At 46.8% G+C, this 18,547-nt stretch overlaps 1 protein-coding gene and 1 long non-coding RNA gene across 2 annotated transcripts; both read right to left on the bottom strand.

The window, feature by feature from the left end:
* Positions 1-733: 733 nt before the first annotated feature.
* On the bottom strand, positions 734-11,465 carry LOC144733983 (uncharacterized). Its single transcript, XM_078616010.1, has 4 exons — positions 11,401-11,465; positions 10,427-10,575; positions 5,272-7,344; positions 734-798 (listed from the first exon to the last, which is right to left on the bottom strand). The coding sequence occupies exons 2-4, from the start codon at positions 10,536-10,538 to the stop codon at positions 734-736; spliced, it is 2,250 nt and encodes a 749-aa protein (XP_078472136.1). The 5' UTR covers positions 10,539-10,575; positions 11,401-11,465.
* A 759-nt stretch (positions 11,466-12,224) lies between these two features.
* LOC144733960 (uncharacterized) lies at positions 12,225-17,648 on the bottom strand. The gene is made up of 2 exons (XR_013588460.1): positions 17,563-17,648; positions 12,225-12,877 (listed from the first exon to the last, which is right to left on the bottom strand). It is a non-coding gene; the product is annotated as an uncharacterized LOC144733960 (long non-coding RNA).
* Positions 17,649-18,547: the final 899 nt, after the last annotated feature.

The following is an 18,547-nucleotide window of genomic DNA, read 5'->3' as shown; positions in this document are numbered from 1 at the left end:
TGAACTAAATAATGCAAACGCAGCTCATAAATAATTCACAAATAAATGAGCCTATGAGTCAGCAATGGAAATAAATCCCCATTGGCACATTTTTGCCACGTGTGTTCTAAATCCTTGAGGATTCAAGCAGTATACGACACACATCTTGTAAATCCGTTGTCACAGCTGGCCATGAGCTGGGACACTTCGACACTGCACGCTTGCGCAAGCAGCTGAGCTGATATGGCCTCTGCACAGCTGATGGGCGGGAGCATCAATGCCAAAAGCCATGCGCTGTACATTGACCGTGAACACTGGCCCACACGCCACGATGATGACGACGGATGTCCCGTGCTGTTTTCCTCTAAGCATGATGGCAAGAGTGAGACACTAACACGCTCACAACAACTGATACATATATATTTACGCTGTGTTTTATACTGGCCCGTTCGGCGCTTCCTCCCCGTTCCCCCTTGGGCTTTATCTCGTTAGCACAGATTTGTAAATGCCGATTGGAGTATTACTGGTAGAGAGCGCAACGCCGATACGTAAGGTTGTCGGGGCAATAATGGCATCAAAGGGAGATAAAGGAGAGAAACAGCCCAGTGCATATGAACCTAGGAGACAACCGGCAGCCGTTGAACATGATGGGTTTACTTGATAATCTAAATTCATTGACTTAAGCTTTCATTTGTATTTTTTTTTATTATCATTATCACCGCATCATTATCACCACAGATCATCGGAGTAGGACTCAAATGGGAGCTTTGCAGGGAGGACCCCAGGGGAACACCTTCTGGCAGTTTCCACCGAGGCACACTGAGGGAAGAGAGAGAGAGAGAGAACACACACACGTAAGCATGCGCACATGTCCCTGTGTAGCCTGCACAAGCTACTAGGGCAAGTGCTGTTATCGAGCACCTATTAAAGCCTGCACTTTGCACAAGATGATTTGGCTAGCGCCATTCTCGGCTGCATGTCTCCCAAATGCTGATTTTCACACACTGAGCCAGCTACTCTTTTAAGGCTGAATTAACCTAAGGGAGGCCCAGATAGCACTTCGCACTGATGCTAGCCGTGACCGGGAATTGAACTCGGGTCGTTGGGTTCATAGTGCAGCATGCCAAATACTGCGTCACCACACCCCACACACTTTCACACATCGCGTGCACCACAAAAATACGCGCACACGTACACACAAATGTTTGCACATACATACATGCAAGCGCGCATTAGTGCACACATACGTATGTACACAGAACACGTACACATGCGTATACAGATGCGCAAATGCACACACATACACATTCCCATACATAGGCACACATTTGCACACAAATGCTTGTACACACATACATACATATCCACACTTGTACATACATATAGTCCCATGCACACACATGCAACACATACGTACAGGATGACTGCACAATACAAGCACGCGTAGTTTTCTTTAGATTAATTTCCCAAAGGTCGCCTAGTCAACCACAGCTTAATGAGCACACTCACACATTTGTTTGCACTACCCCAGAATGTGTAACTTGTTGCACAATGACATGAAAACCCCAAATAATATAAATTCAGAGCACAGCCTCGCTCAATGAATCATTCCATTGTCACCGCAGATAAATATGAGAAAACCCGAAAACGCACGTTCTGGGAATTTCAATAATCAGCTGAGAAATAAATGCAATGACATACCACGTTTGACTTGCGATCAATAATTTGTGATCTCAAAGGAATTTTTTTTTGCAACACCGAATTCATTTTCATCTCGTGAAACTAGGACAGATAATTGGCAGTTTAAATTCACCATGGGAACCTCATTTGCCAGTAAAAATATGATAATTGGTTTTTTACCCTTCTATCTGGCAACAAAACTGACACCTTTTTACAAGGAGTCATGTTTGTATACCTGCAGTCATAATGCAAACAAAAAACATAACTCTGATAATGTGCACTGTCATTGAAGTTGATTGGTCCACACCCGAGACAGCTTTCCTTAGAGCGTGCACCACAAAAAAACTGATAATTGGTTTTTTACCCTTCTAGCTGGCAACAAAACTGACACCTTTTTACAAGGAGTCATGTTTGCATAGACCACAATACCTGCAGTCATAATGCAAACAAAAAACATAACTCTGTATGCACTGTCCTTGAAGTTGATTGGTCCACACCCGAGACAGCTTTCCTTAGAGCCTAGTCTCACATGGGTTGGACCAGATGACGCCAAAAGGCGCCTTTTGGCGTCATCTGGTCCAACCCATGTGAGACTAGGCTCTAAGGAAAGCTGTCTCGGGTGTGGACCAATCAACTTCAAGGACAGTGCATACAGAGTTATGTTTTTTGTTTGCATTATGACTGCAGGTATTGTGGTCTATGCAAACATGACTCCTTGTAAAAAGGTGTCAGTTTTGTTGCCAGCTAGAAGGGTAAAAAACCAATTATCAGTTTAAATTCATTCATTTATTCATTCCTGCCACCCCTAACTGCATTGTGCCCTCACTACCGAACAGAAGCCGGAGAACGTGCGCTTCCTACATTGGTTTGAACGTACTCTGAAGTGATGGCGAAGTGGTGAGCACACTGTGCTAGGAGCCCGGTCACCCCATTTTCCTCTACCCTCATTTCACAAACCCACATAGACCAGCGTGGTGAAGTACGGTCAAACAAACAAACCCGCCACCACCCCCCCCCCCCTTGGCCACAGATTAAGTAGACCTTCATCCAGCAGTGGGTATTTTTCTACAGAGGGCTGAACTTTGTTATTTTATTATACCAGGAGAAAGCCTTACTGAAATTCATAGAAGTGCAATATGCATTGCTAAACAGTGCTCGTCACTAAAACGTCTCCAATGGGAAACTATGCGTTCGATCGTTCTGCCGCCATTTGCAGTTTTGTAATCTTGCGCGCAGGAAACCGGAGTGCCATAAAACGCTTTCAGTGGCCATTTTCGCCGAGTCACGTGCAGTATATTTTTTCAGGTAATTGTGATGGTCAGCGGCAGCAAGAAGAGACGGTCAATGGAGCCGGTGTAACAGTCTGCTGTGCTTGGGCACATTACGAGATTGCCTCGTGGTGGTGCGAGATAGGGAAGCGGCGGGGGTGGTATAATGTTGCAGGCCACACATAGCTTCATAGCTCTGCGCGCTGGCTTCTTGACTGAGTAAATTAGCGTGCATACCATGATATAACTATGATTTTGTCCTCACAAAACAACCTAAAGAAACCCCAACGTATACAAAACCACGTCGCACGCACTCTTCTCACCTCCCAGCAACCACGTCTGACCTCCGACCTTGCTCTCCGGGCCCTCCACTAGCTCGCAATCCCCATCAGAATCACCTTAAAATCGCCTGCCTCTGTTACACAGCCTACATCAGGGGTCGTCAACTTCCGAGCCGCGGACCGTTACCGGTCCGTGGCCTGTTAGGAACCGAGGCCGCACAGCAGCAGGAGGTGAGCGGTGAGTCCGTGCGTGGCCCGCCCCCATTGTTTTATTATTCACCACTTCTGTCCACGCCTCTTTCCCGCACTGCGCACTCGTCTCAGTCACAGTGTTGGTAAGCCCACAAGCTGCTAACCCCTAGTAGCCAGAATGAGTAAAAAAACAAACGTCGCTGGAGAGCTTCTTTGAAAAGGGGGAAAGACCCAATGACTCTTCACCTACCTTTGAGCGCCTTCTCAAAGCAACATCTTTTTATTTGACTTTTACTGAGCGGATCTCTGAGCCGGGCTCCGCACCTCAGGGTCGCTGCCTTCGGGCAAATGAAAACTGTGCGCATTACAAATGAGCATTATTATAATTTACTACCTGCCAATTTCATTTTTTATTGGGTGTCACCAGGCACGAAATTGTCCATGAACTGTTTAAAATGTAGGGGGTGGAGGGAGACGACCTGTCTGGGCCCAGACTGCCCGTAGGAAAACGTTACAACGTACAATTGTTCCTCAAGCTCTGTTTCCCTACTTGCCCCCTTACACTGGAACAAACTTCCCCTCCACATTAAGCAAGCACTCTGCCTGTCGAGTCTCCGCTCCTTCCTCAAGACCCACCTCTTCTGCCTGGCCCATATTTCCCTCCATCTCGAGGCACCGCCGTAATTCCGGTACCAACTAACAGCCTGCCCTATACCCCATCTCTATTCAAAATATCACTTTTAGTTACCATCATTGTAATAACCCTTGTAAAGCACCTTGGATAAAAGTGCTATATCAATATAAGATAAGAATACATACCATTCCTTGGCCACCACTCCCTTGTTATTCTTGACCCATCGACCATCGACCCCTTCTCGTCATGATGTGCCTTGCCCAAGCCCACTGATTAAATCCTTTATATTAAGTTCGCTTGCTTGCTTGCTTAGGACCGTGCAAATCTTTCGCTCGTTTTTTACCCACTTCCCGTGATCCAATCGAGCTGACATTTTCCACACAGACTCGTTGTGCGAGACAATTAATTTTCGTTAAAATTTTTTTTAAAAATTTTACACTTTTTAGGCAAAAAAAAATTATTTTACATTTATTCAAATACAACTCATTCATGGCTTTGTCTGAACGTCACAGTATAGGAGCCCAGAGCGTAACCCCTCCACAGGCCGTGGCGGAGTAGCGCAGTTGGTAGCGCCCTCGCTTCCCATGCCAAAGGTCGCGGGATCGATCCCCGTGTCCTCCACAGGCGAATATATTTTTAAATCCTTTATATTAAGTTCGCTTGCTTGCTTAGGACCGTGCAAATCTTTCGCTCGTTTTTTAACCCACTTCCCGTGATCCAATCGAGCTGACATTTTCCACACAGACTCGTTGTGTGTGACAATTTTCGTGAAAACAAATTTTCAAAATTTTACACTGTTTAGGGAAAACAAATTAAATATTTAATTACCAATTGCTTAATACTGGCAGACAATCATCTGACCCATAGGTGGCAGCCATCTCAAGCCGGAGGACGAGAAGACTCTAGCCGCCACACATATAAAGGATTTATAGTGAAAAACTTTGTTTTTACGGGTTTACTTGTTTTTCCTACTAGTTCAGGATGTCCCATTAAATTGCACGCATTCTCCTTTCCATGATTTCCTCTTTCTGTCCCTCAATTTGATGACGAGAACTCATCTCTCCGTGATATTTTTGTGCAATTTTTTGTTTTTGTTCTATACATTTTCCTGAACAACCGTGGGTCAACACCTAATATTATTCATCTTTATTTTCTTTATTCGTGGGTTAGACCACGTAAATGATGTGGCCATATTTGTGTTAATAAACCCTCTATCACCCCGACATTACCAACTTACCTGAAAAAATGCTGCTGCTCTCCTTTGAGCCATTGAGGGGGATCTTTTCAGGCAACTTCCCGTTGGCTCCGGGGATCTTGAAGAGCGTTGGGTCGTTGCTGTGAGGAGGGCAGAAGTCGGCGTGGACTTTTGGCTGCACGTTGAGAGACGTGCCCAACACTTTCTCCTTTGCCAACCCCATGCCCAAGGGCTGCTGGGACAGACAGCCATTGCCTAAGACTGGGCCCACCTTGGGGCCAACCTCGTTCTCCTCCTCCACCACGGGCCGCTCAGCCACTGCCTCGGGCGATCGAGCCACGAACCTGCGCCCGCCCGCCATCTCGGAAGTGTCGTCGCCCGATGCCGTCGTGTCTTGGACCCGCGCCCCGAGCTTCACGTAGTTACCGGCTTCTCCCGGGAAGTGTGGCCCCGGCGGCTTGGGCGGGCGAACCCGGCCCACGGCGACAATCGGCACGGCGGAGGCCCGGTCCTCGAGAGCCGCGACCCCGCGAGATGGCGTGGCTGCATCGCCATCGCTCGTCGTCGCTTCCACGGCCCTTTCTGGTGCAACGGAGGAGTCGGGCTCGACCAGGATCTTGTCAAACTCGGTGAGGCCGTGGCCCGCGGCCTTCTCGCTCACATACTGCTCGTAGTCTTCGAAGGTCTCGTTGGACAGGTCGACCCACTCGTCGTCGTCTTCCGAGTGAACAAGGTCCAGCAGCAGCCGCCCTGATTTCCCGCCGCCGTTGGACAGCTCCTGGTGGAGCATGTTGACCGTCACGTTGATCTTGCATGGCTCCACGGTCATTGTGGGGAGGTCGTCCTCGTCACGAGCCGTCGACTCGTCCGAGGAGGAGGCGTCCTCCGTCATGTCCTGCTTCATGCTCAGCTCCTTCTCGCAGCAGTCCTTCTCCCACTTGTTCTGCGGTGACTTGCGGCCTTCCTTGTCCCTCTCCCCAAAGCTCTCGGCCCTCTTCAGCATGCTGTTCGAGTTGTCCTTCATGGTCTTCTCCGGGCCAGGATTTTCGCAGAGCACGTACTGCACAAGGCGTTCCTCGCACACGATCTGGGGGCTCGGGATCTCCTGCGAGGGGCTCCTGGGCTTGCGTCTCACCATGATCTCATTGCTCGCGATCTCTGCCAGGCACAGCCCCTCTCTTTTTCCGCTGCCTTGTGCGTTCGGCTTCACAATCAGCGTTGCCTGACAGAAGATGTCATCCTCGTCATCATCAGAATCGTCTTCATCGTCGTCTTCGTCATCGTCGCTCATTTGCTCCTTTTCCTCAGCCTCCTTCTCCTTTTCACAGGCCTCCGTGTCAGGATCATCGCGCTGCGTGTCGCACTCATCCATGTCCTCTTCTGCCGCCTCCTCACATGCCTCCTCCCGCTCATACATGTCATCATCGTCATCGTCGTCTTCATCCTCCTCATCATCCTCGTCCTCCGTTTTCATCTTGTCCTCCCTGCAGTCCATTTCTTCGCAGTCTTCTGCATCCTTAGCCTCTGCCTCGGGGACACTCTCGTCCGTTTCGGAATCAGCGTGGACTTCAGACACGACGCGAGCCAGTGGTGGAACAGAGTCAAGACTCCCAGCCTCCTCCACAAGGACCCCAGCCTCCATCTGCTCAACAGCCTCAGCGATTTTCACGCCACGAACTTCCTCTCCCCGCACCTCCTCTCCACAAGCCTCCTTCATGTCGGCTGCATCGTCATTGACTTCAGCATCATCGACATGGGCTTCAGGGGCGATCTCTTGGATCCGATCTTGATCTGACTTCACCTCTGGGCCTTGCTCTGGCTTCACCTTGAGGTCATCCGCCACGCTGGCTGCGACAGGCTTGCTCGTGAGTTTTTTGGCAGGCTTTGGGGGTAAGGAGCTCATTGAGGACACCTTCGGGGAAGGTTGCGAAGATTTCTTGATCTTCATGGAGCTGGCTTTGTCTTTGGTTGATTTTCCAGCAGCTTTGGAAGGGGCTGGGGAGGACGATGGCTGTTTCTTGATGGATGGTTTAATCTCGCTCTTGGAGGATGACGTTTTGCTCACGGATGACTTCCTCTGATTGCCCTCGAGGGCGACGGCTCCAGAAGTGTCAGCTGTTGAAAAACAGGGGAATTTATAACTGTAAAATTATAAAATCGCAAAGCATGGTACAATAATGTAAACAATAATAATCTGCGTTTGTGCATGGTGTTGGCTTTGGATTGACCTCGTGCAACTCCTAAATCCCGTCAATCCGGTTGCATTTGATCAGAGGTCGGCAACCTGCAGCTACGGAGCCGCATGCGGCTCTATAAGGGACTGCTCCATGACGTTATTTATTAAGGACCACCATCCCGTATTCATCATTTGCATTGGCGGTCTCTTGAAATATTGAGGTTTTTATGTTAACGAATTCGAAGAAAAAAATGGCTCTTCTTGTTATTTTGGTTGCCAAGCCCTTGCGTTAGGCTTTTGCGGCCTACTGGTTTGGGAACCAGGGCCCTTCTAAGGGGGGGTTTGCGTGCAGTTCTCTGAAAGGCCGGAGACATCACTGGAGAGATGGCCATCAGAGTGGCATAAGCAGTGGCTGTCACCAGACTCGGTAATGCCTAAATGTATAATGTCAAGGGTTCGAGTTTTGGTCTTCTCTAGTCCGTGTGCTCCGGTTGATGTTCAAATGTTTCCGTTTTTCCTGATATGTATTCGCTTGCAGAAGTGTTGCATCTGCGGGAACCCTTTGTCATTCATTGCATGGTGCTGGGCCTGCTAATTACGGAGAGCTCGGAGCCGGCCACGTTCGCTCATGAAGAGGGGTTTTTGTTTGCGGGATATAGAACAATTACGCTAGTATTTTCCTCTTTTTGTAATGTTTTAATTTTGGTGAACTGGTATGAATTATTTTTCCAGCGGATTACAATTGTGGGTCATCTTCTTGGTTATTTCGGTAAAGTCACGTAGAAACGTCGTGAGAATAATTTTATTATGTTTTATTTTAATTATTTTATTATTTCCCTTCTACGTGACTTTACCGAAAGAACCAAGAAGATGAATCCCTGCAGTCACGAAAGCTTTAAATCGAAATACAATTGTGGGTGTATATGAGTTTAAGTGTATTATCCTGTTGTGGATATAATTTTCGTGCAAAGCGACGAGGGTTGGGGTTCGTGTAGCTCGAGAGGGAACGATCGGTGTTGGTCAGACCGAGCATCACCAGGAGCGGGGCCCCTTTAATAGCAGACCCATGGCCGGGGCCATATTATCACTGTCCTAGGGCCTACGAAAACTAAAAGGCCTACGCAAAAAAATGTTCACCATGTTTTTTTTTGTATGAATACAACATGTAACCAAGATATCGTCTTGGATAAATATATTTATATAGCAAGGATAGGCACAGCGTTTCAAATTAAATCTGCTTATCTCCAGCACACAGCATGCTCCCATCGAATTAGGTCACAGACTAAATAATGCACGTATCAGCTGGACAAAGTACCGAGTCACAGCGGCTACAGCAGTAACATGGGCAGCAGCAGCAGCACAAACTGTAGAGAGTCATCACTGAAGGCCTATGAAACAGAAGTGCCTGGGGCCTACAAGAACCTTAATCCGGGGCTGCTCACGGCACCTAGATTCCACCAATGAGCAGGAACCCTTCTTGGCCCATTTCTCGTCAGTCCCCTCTATCGTCAGTCGAGGTCGCTCCTTCACCTTATCCAGTACCTTGGGAAACCTTCCAAATGCCTAATTTTACATGACTCTTTTCTTTTTTAGTTTTTGAACTAAGCTATCGTGATGTGTTACATTGGTTTTTTTTCTGTTCAGGAGCAGAATGCCAATACTCTTTAGGTTTTTTTCGGTAAAGTCACGTAGGTAAAAAATAAAATAAATTAAATCACAGCAAAATTACCGTATCAAGTGGAGTAATTTTGCTGTGACGGTACCACCTGAAGACGGAAGCTTGTGCTGCCTCCGAAACGTCGTGATTTAATTTATTTTTGTTTTATATTTCACCTACGTGACTTTACCGAAAAAACCCAAAGAGTATGGACCCTTGCAGTCACGAAAACTTCAAATCTAGAATCAGAAAGCCAATGTCGAGGTCTGCTGGCCATGAGAGGGGACTTCAGGAGAGCTTTTGTGTAGTGTGCCTGTTTCTCCTTCTCCTCCGTCGAAGGAGCGTAGACCGCAGTGGTTCACGATGTGGTCCACAGTGTGGGTTGCACGATCACAATCACACTACCGTGGCTTGTCTTTAATTTTACGTTCATGACGGAGATGCGTGCATCGGCCTGTTTGAGTTCTGATGCGGATGATGGTTACACCATCAGTGTCTTTGAGGAGGGAGGAGGGAGGGCAGATAAGGAATGTCCCAACTAGGAGGTGGGTGGGTGATGGTTGCCTTCTGGTGGCCCACCTGTGACGTTTCATCCTGTTTTTATAATACAGTACCTTAAATGCAATACGCCATCTAGGCAAAATGGACATAGTAAATTTGAATCCTGATGCGATCATTGTAACTAAATAGGTAAGTTATTTTTAACATGCATGTGTGTTTTCAGGATGAAGTTTGATTGTAACCAAATATATATGTGCATATATGAATGCTATAAAAACGTTAATGCAATACAATTGCATTGGCAGTATAAATACATTGTTGTTAAATACATTGTTGAAAACAGGTGAAAGGAATTAGTGAAATTGCCCACGTGGTGAGTTTCAGGGAATATCCGTTGTATTAGTTACGTGTGTGTCATGATATTGCAATGTGTGAATCATATGACAAACATGCCCTTGAAATTAAGGTGTTCCATCTCAAGAAATTATTCCAGATTAAACAATTTGATTTAAATTTAAAACATGAAAAAAATGCGAGTAGTTATCTTTCTAGGGTCAACAAAATGAGTACCACTGTGGGAAATTAGGTAATTTCATAGAATGAGACAGTCACATGCAGAAGAGACTAATCTGGAATTTGAACTTGAATGTATTGAGGATTATCACTATCAGCAGTGTGAACAGAGGAATGGAATTCCAGACATTGGGCGTGGCAGCAAAGGAGCGTTTCCTCGTCTTGTGAAGGCCGACCTGAGGGTTTTGACAGGAGGCCTTTGCCTCCATTGCTGGAGTGGAAAGCAACGTGAAGCGGAGTAAATAAAGGTGGGTGAAGTAGACAGGGGTGAGTCCCTGGTCAAAGGTCACCTTTTCCGGGACGTCCCACAGTCTTATTCACCGAGAGACTCCGGGAGCCAATCATGGAGGACGGGCGAGGCTTCGGATTGGATGAGGCCTCCGATGAAGGGGGCGTCTCCATGACAGCAGATGCCGGCCTTGGCTTCCTGGTCTTGACACTACACACACAAAATCACAATGAACAAGTCAAAAACACTATGTATATCATTATTATTTCACTTGTACGCAGGCAAGCCTTACTGAGTCTTAAGATGATATGGCGAAGGCTCCTGCAAAGTTTTAAGTAATTGAGTAATTTTTCAAATTTGGCAACATTTGACCATGATGTCAGTGCACAATGGCTTCCGCATTTCAGAATGGCTTCATTGGATCCTTTATGTCCGCTGTGATGCAGATGGCGCATAGTATGCTATGGTTAATACACCGGTAGCGTTTGCCAGGGCGGCCTGCCAGATTCAGGCAATGAAGCTATGCAACGAGCAGCAAAACACGCTAATGCTGGGTCACATCACTTCCCCGAGAACAACAAGCATATTTGTGAGTGGACAAGTACGTTTTTATAAAGTACGTTTTTTAGGTGTGAAAGGGTAATTTTCGATGCTATCGAAACGAATGAAGCCTTTAACGTGTATTTCATATACTCGCTTTATTGACCAAACCACTTAACGACCGGTTCCGTGCAACCAATTACCGTCGTTAAGAGGGATTCTACTGTACTCTGCTTGTTTTTTTTCCCAGGAAGGCCTCAATGAGTCTAAAGACTCGTTTGCAGAAGGGTCCTGCCAAGTTATTTTTTTGCAGGTGGTAAGATGTTGCTGCTGTGTGCGATCCGAAAAGAGTTATTTTGCGGTTCAAATTTAAGCAAAATTTGGCAAATCGTGGAACCAATTACTGCCGTTAAGAGGGATTCTACTGTGTTGATATACCCAGAGACATCTGATGTATCTCGTGATGCTTTTTTTATGAACGTTTGGTTCTCATACCTGCTGCTTTTCTTTGGGGCTCCATCCTTCCCTGCGGATGAAGCATCCTTCACCGAAGACTTCTTGCCTGCTAAATTACCACGAATATATTAAAATACGTTCACGTCACTCATGCATAGCAAAGCAGTTTAGATAAAAATGACGCTCGAATAAAAGCATCATCTCGCATTCAACTGCATGACAACGAACACACGATCCAGGTCCTCAATACCCATTAAACAAAAGCATTAAATGTGGAATTGTATGTGTTTTTTAAGTGGCTATTTAATATGTAGAGCCAGATGTGCATATTTAACGACAATATTGTTACATTAAACGTGATTATGATTTAAACATATTTTTGTCAATAAAGGCCCACTTTACCTTGGCTGGCCACTGAGGGCTGGTGAAGATTTGGGTGGGCACCCAGGATAGGTTCTGATACCATTCGGAATTGCTGTTCGCTTTGGCCAGGAATCAAACTGAGATAACTGGGTTTAACGGTGCAGGGCACCAAACACATTTCCACTTCCCCTCAACATCAAATCAAACCATGAAACATGTATAGCCTACTTCACTTTCCAATTATTTTCTTTAGAAGATATTGATTGCTCTAAAGAGCTTCACCTCTCTCCCGCTCGCATGTAATGTCCACTTGTAAATGTAAATTGTCATCTCGGACAATGCTGCACGTTACCATCACCCTTACTACCATCATATTAACCATCACCACCAACATCACCGTTGTCGCCGTCATTATTTTAATTACCGTCATCCACTCCAGAACCACAAATATGGCTTTCACCACAATCACCACTCTTTGCACCATTGTTCACCTTATCATCGTCTTAACAACGCCACAATATCAATATCTCTGACCACTGGCATCCTCTCCATCATAACTACCGTGACCCTTACCACCACCACGTCCACCACACCCTTACCATTATCAGCAGAGGTGTGGACTCGAGTCATGTGACTTGGACTCGAGTCAGACTCGAGTCATGAATTTGATGACTTGCGACTCGACTTGGACTTGCATAACAATGACTTTGTCCCACCTCTGATTATCAGCACCACAGCCCTTACCATAAATCATCACCACCATCACCACCACTCTCGTTATTACCGCCACCTCCTCTTACCGGTGTCCACTCCGCTCTCGCCGCCGACGTGTGGGGCCTGTCCGTCCACCTGGCCTCTGCTTCCCCCGAGCGACATGGATGCTGGCCTGGCCTTGACGGAGGTCGCCTTTGCTGGCCCAGACGTCTTACCGGTGCGACTCTGGCTGCTGGCGGAGGATGACCGGCTCAAGCTCGCCTTGCTTGCCACCTTCCCGGCGTTTGCCAGGGTCCCCGATTTGGGCTTGGCTCCGCCAGGGAGAGCCGTAGGTTCCGCTGTCTCCATGGCGGTCACGCTCTTGCGCTGGGCCCTACCAACCCCGGACACCGGTTGCTCCGTGACGATGTCTGGCTTCATGGCCTCTCCTCACCAAGCCCTGCACCGCACGTGGCCCAAAAGGTGAATTCAATCTCTTGTTGCCATTTTATTCCGTCGAACGTAATTTCCTCCTAAGAGGTTTTTTTTTGGGTTAGATCGCATAAATATAAAAAATCGTTTAAATATAGAAACATATCTACACGCTATAACCCAAGAAAGTCCTCTATTATGGATAATATTGGTTAATCAGCATCGGGGCGTTGCTCATCTCCTGTTCAGTCCTAAGCCAGTGGTGACATTACGCGTTTCTATTGCAGGGGCGAGCCAATTTTCAAATGTTTTTTTCCCATTTTTGACAATTACCACTTTTCACAGTTTTATAACTTTTAGACCTTATATTTAGTTTTGCACAACACATAAATGCATACTCGTTGGTTCTTTGACAATAAAGTGACTTTTGACTAAAGTCACGTAGGTATAAAATAAATGAAATCACGACATTTCGATTGCAATACAAGCAATCATCATCAGGTGGGAAAACCACAACATGAAAACCTCAAACACATAAACGACCACCGTGACTACGACGTCGAGTCAAGGGAGGTGGGGGTCACTGGAGAGCCAGGCGAGAGAGGTGGTGGTGAGTGGGTGGGTGGGGGAGACGCCTTTAGGATGTCAAGAGAAGAGCGGACGAGGAAGGGAAGGGAGAAGCAGAGAAAACGGCCGAGGGCAAAACCGAGAGACAGAGGGAGCAGAGCAAGGACGGCAAGCCGGCTCGCGTGACGCCCCCTGGCGACCACTTCGTGGAAGCGAAATTGTGTAGCCTTGACTTGGTTATTTTCTGTGAACATTTTTCTTAATTTGAACATTACAGTCGATGCATTATGCATACTAAAATGCGACTCTTTGGCAATGCCCTGTTGGGCGAAAGCCTAATCACACATTTTAGTCATGTAAGTTTCTGAAAACATGCAGGAGATATTTCTGGGGTGGAGGGAGCACGGATTTTCCAAAACGCCGGATAATCACTAAGGGGCCGTCCATAAATGACGTCACGCGATTTTTGACGATTTTTGACCCCCCCCCTCGTCACACATCGTCACAAATGTCTGACCCCCCCCACCCCCCTAGGTGCGTGACGTAATTTATGGATGGCCCTTAACCATCATTATTTAAAATAGCTTATTTTTGCACATTCTTGCATTAAATTATATGTTTAGATGTTTAATGCTTTTTTCTAGTGCTGCTCTTTGCCCACCCCCATTGAAGGTTTGCTTGAACACACTTCAGTGCTGGTCAGGTGCCGGTCTCGTTCCCGGGACCAGGTCAAGTGCCCACTCGCCACTGACCGAGGCATCTGGGCTCACAGCGATGCTGCGCGCTTCACCGCAGTGTGTGTGTGTGTGCTGTGTCTCACTGAAGCCGAACACACTGGTTGTGTCACTCAACTCGAGCATGGGGAGAGTCGGGGGGCATGGCAGCGAGTGCCCGCAGTCCACTGGCGATGGTGAGGTTTGGGAGGTGTGGTGCACAGAGCACGTGCGTTATTCAGCAACTCAACTGCAAGAGGGCCAGTAGATGGCAGTATAGGGACTAGGTGTTGACCCCTCTGCAGATTTTTTGAGCATTCTCTCTGGTTTCCATGATCGTTCTGCAGCTACTTCTCACCGACTTCCTCCAAATGTGCACATCGTTAGCATTGAAATAGCCAAACATCACAATCTAAAACTTTAAAAATAAAAAAGGCTTGACACCCGGTGATGTTTTTTTTAGACAAAGGACATTGTTATTACTACTATCAATGGCGGAGTGATTGTAGGTGGAGTTCATGTCGAAAGGGGCGACATCAACCAACCACGTCTGTCTGTCCGAGCTGCTATGGAGTTTAACGTCTGACAGCTGCTGAAAATGGTGAACATTTCATTACGGTTACAAGAAAAATGTGTGGGGGACAAAAAATATAGGAAATATTGTGTCTCAGACACATTCTGGTCAGCTGCCAAATAAATGATTGCAGCAACGTGACATCCTCTGCGGCATTGCAGTTGTGTGTGATTTTACGTTATCTTGATGTACGGAAGTCACCGCGAGCATTGTTGCTCTTAATCTATGATTGGTAAAAAATTTTGGAGGGATTTCGCGTTGTCACAATGTCTAAACGACACAATGCAGCTCGTACAAGCAGGTTTGTGATATATTTCAATTGCTGCTGGGAATTATCAGGTTTTTTTTACATACCGTACGTTTTTTGGGGTTCATACAGCTACATGTAGTAATCAAACATACATTTCTTTGAATCTGTATTATTACACGTTTTTATTTGACAGATAATTGAAAACACGTATGTTTTTTTGTTTCAGCCAATATTAAGATTCATAATACATGTCGGGCTCTACCATTGTCATGCTCAGAGCATAATTTATTTACCAAGACTCTCCACGACCCGACATTCATATTTGGCTGGTTAAACGATTGCCCACGTGACACTGTTTGGCTGTCAGGTGGCGGAGGGCCTTGCAAGATAAATCTGGCCAGATCATGACATGGTCCAATCCAAAAATCTGTCATGAATTCGGTGGATTAATGTATTTAAACGTAAAGAGACTGTCTGCCAGGCCAGTCAGGACCACAAATAGAGATGCGCACCATCCCACGCCAGTTTGAGGCAGGGTAAAGCTGTGACTCGACGTTTATTTAAAGCACCGCTGGCCGACATTGAGAATGTTGCCGTAACGGAGAGGATCTGTTTTCCTTTACGAGCTTCGTTTGGAGAAATTAAAGGACGTGCCTTCAGTGCTCAATGCAGTAATGCCCCTGCTTATGAACGTCCATTCTCGTTAGATTGGCAGCGTCCATTGCCATAGCCCCTGGCAATTGGCGCGGTGGGGCAGGAAAACTCGCTGGAGGCAAATCTGATGGCGCATGCAGCGCATGAGCAATCCAGCTCCAGAAATCCACCTCGCGTTTTGGTACGAGCGCTGACGAGCCAGCAACACTGCAGTGTCTGCAGCACAGCACCCACAACCATGCAACCTCGCACGCCCCCTTCTCTTCCCCACTGCAATACACGCCCCACCACCCTACACCCCAAAATGTGGTGTGGCCGGTCTGCGATGGTACAGCCCGTACACAGTAAACATCCATCATCAAATGGCACTTTCACCCACACATCGACATCACCGAGTCCCTCCTGCCAGCACCCATTGATAATGTCCGTGGTGGCGTGTTCCAAATCTGCGGCACAATTTCAAAACCCTCCGGGAAATTTATCTGGCCCATTACAACAGGGATAAATAACAGAAAAATGCATAAGGGATTGCATGGGATTAATTTTGAACAGTATTTTTCATGAAATCCCATGCTTAAAATTCAGACAATCAAAATACGAAATAAAATCTGAAAATCGCCCATGATGAAGTTAACGCCAGTGGCATTTACTTCAAGGTGAAGTGTATACAATTGTGTACATGACCAGATACGATCGCAATCACAATTCTCTTCATGCTACCTGGAATGAATTGAAGCTGCGCAGGAAATGGCGCTGACCCACATACCGAATCACTCACGCCGACATTTAATGTCGATCCAGCCGCGGCAATGACACTTGCACACCCGGCATCCATGCAAACCCCCAACTGCATGTACCACAGGGCATGAGATCGATTTCATATATGAGCGCATCCATTAATAACAAAGGCCAGTGTATTGTCTGTGCGTGAGCACAATGTGAGGGCGGACCGTTAGAAAACCGCACCCACACATTTACGCACACACATGTACGACTCAAAAAAATATTAACAACCGATTCACTCGCCTATACGCATACTCAAATAAATGCATGCGTGCGATGGAATACAATCACATGCAACACACGCGCACCAAACCCCACCCAATATCTGCATCCACTGCCTCGCATACAGGAACACACAAACCTTCATACACACCTCCACAATCAATAATACATCGACACACAACGAATTATAATGATATTCAACAACATGCATACCACCCCGCCCTGCAATGAGCCTCTCAAACTCACCCACACAGAAGAAAGAAAAGCCCCACAGCGCACATTCGTATTCAAATCGAGCACACGCCAACAAAATGATAACCCCACGCAGAGCCACATTCAACCCGTTCACGGACACCGAAAACCACGCACCCACGCGTCCACATTCCCGGACAACCCCACCCGCATCATCGATGCGTCTATATTATGAGCATCTCGCGTTCGCGCGCCTAACATTGTGCGCGGAAGCCAACACTCTTCACATTTTTCATCGCACGTCTAAGAAAACCCACACACAAAACCTCAAAAATCTCACCAAAGAAAATACACACCGATGTAAATTTTAGAAATTTGTGATTTTTTTAAATCTCTCCTGATAATGCTAAGCTATGTCCTTCAAGAGAAATTCATTATCCTTTCATCGGCAGATAAAAATGGTCCACCTTCCACACAGAGACAACAAAACACGCCATATTCCACTTATTTTTTAAAACCTTGCCGCATTTCTCCGCATTTCTCCATCCGAAACACACAAAGCGTGCCATTATTAACATGACCTTTCCCACGGGCGAGCTTGACGACCGCATTTTACATTCTGGTTCCACGTGAATATCGAATTCGCAGTTTTTTCGCAATAATTACCACCGGCGCGTGAACAATTCCAGACGACCCTCTCCGCGTGCTTTCTATTTCTCAGCTTAAGGCGTTGGGCACCAGAGGCAGACAATCCTCACCGTGTGGTTCGCAGACGTGAGAGACGTCTCCAGCAGCAGCAGCAGCGCCAGCTCCCTCCTCCTCCTCGCAAGCTCCCTTCCAATTTAATCTCACAATGTGCGCTCTGAGCTAAGCGTCTGGAAACGCTGGCCAACCAGAGATGTAGGGAGGGGTGGTAACGTGATGGGAGGATGAGGGAGGAGGCTGTGTGCATGGAGGAGGAGTTGCTATGGAAACAAATCCAGACTGCCCTCACCACTACCGCCACCACCCCAACCCCCCAATTGCTTCCCCATGGACCCGCTCACCTCCCTTGTCTCGTAACACTGCCGCCTCCACCATCATCGTCACCACCGTCTCCCTCATCTCGTACAATCGTGGCTTCTGTCGGTCAAGATTGCCTAGGAGGCCGATATCATCCTCCTCCTCCATCTCTCTGGGACGGAGGTCATGGCCTGGTGTCATTTTTGTTGTTTCGGTAAAGGTGCAGCCCTGCAATTATTTGCTCATGTCATTGCCGACAAGAAGGGCCTTCGTTCAAAGGAGCTTTGGGCCAGTCGAGAGCTGGAGAGAGGATGTTATGTCTACTCTTTCAGGAGCACGCTTTAAGTCCACCACGGCCGGCCAGCCGATCAACTGTGTTGTGCCCATTTGTAATAATGGGTGGTGCAGAGGCTTTTTTGCCTGCCATATTTATACACACATATATATAAATATCCACGTTAAAAATTATGTTATCTCCCTACGTGGAAATTATTATAAAAGTTATTTATTGCAAAGACAAACTATATAAACGCATGTAATTGACAAGACCAGGTTGCACATAACAGCAAAAATGCAATGGATCGGTTTGTTTTGCATTAGCATATCACCCAAAATGGATAACTGATTACATTTTCAAATCACATGCATATTTATAGCTATTTTCCTGCTGACTAGAAACAGCTTAATATGCGATTTCCCCAGCTTCTTCCCTGAATGAAGCAGCGAGTAGAAATGCACTTA

The sequence above is a fragment of the Lampetra planeri genome, chromosome 49, assembly GCF_965212315.1.
Source record: "Lampetra planeri chromosome 49, kcLamPlan1.2.h2, whole genome shotgun sequence".
NCBI lineage: Eukaryota > Metazoa > Chordata > Hyperoartia > Petromyzontiformes > Petromyzontidae > Lampetra > Lampetra planeri.
The sequence above is the reverse complement of the archived record's forward strand: the minus strand, read 5'-3'. Positions and strand labels throughout refer to the sequence as shown.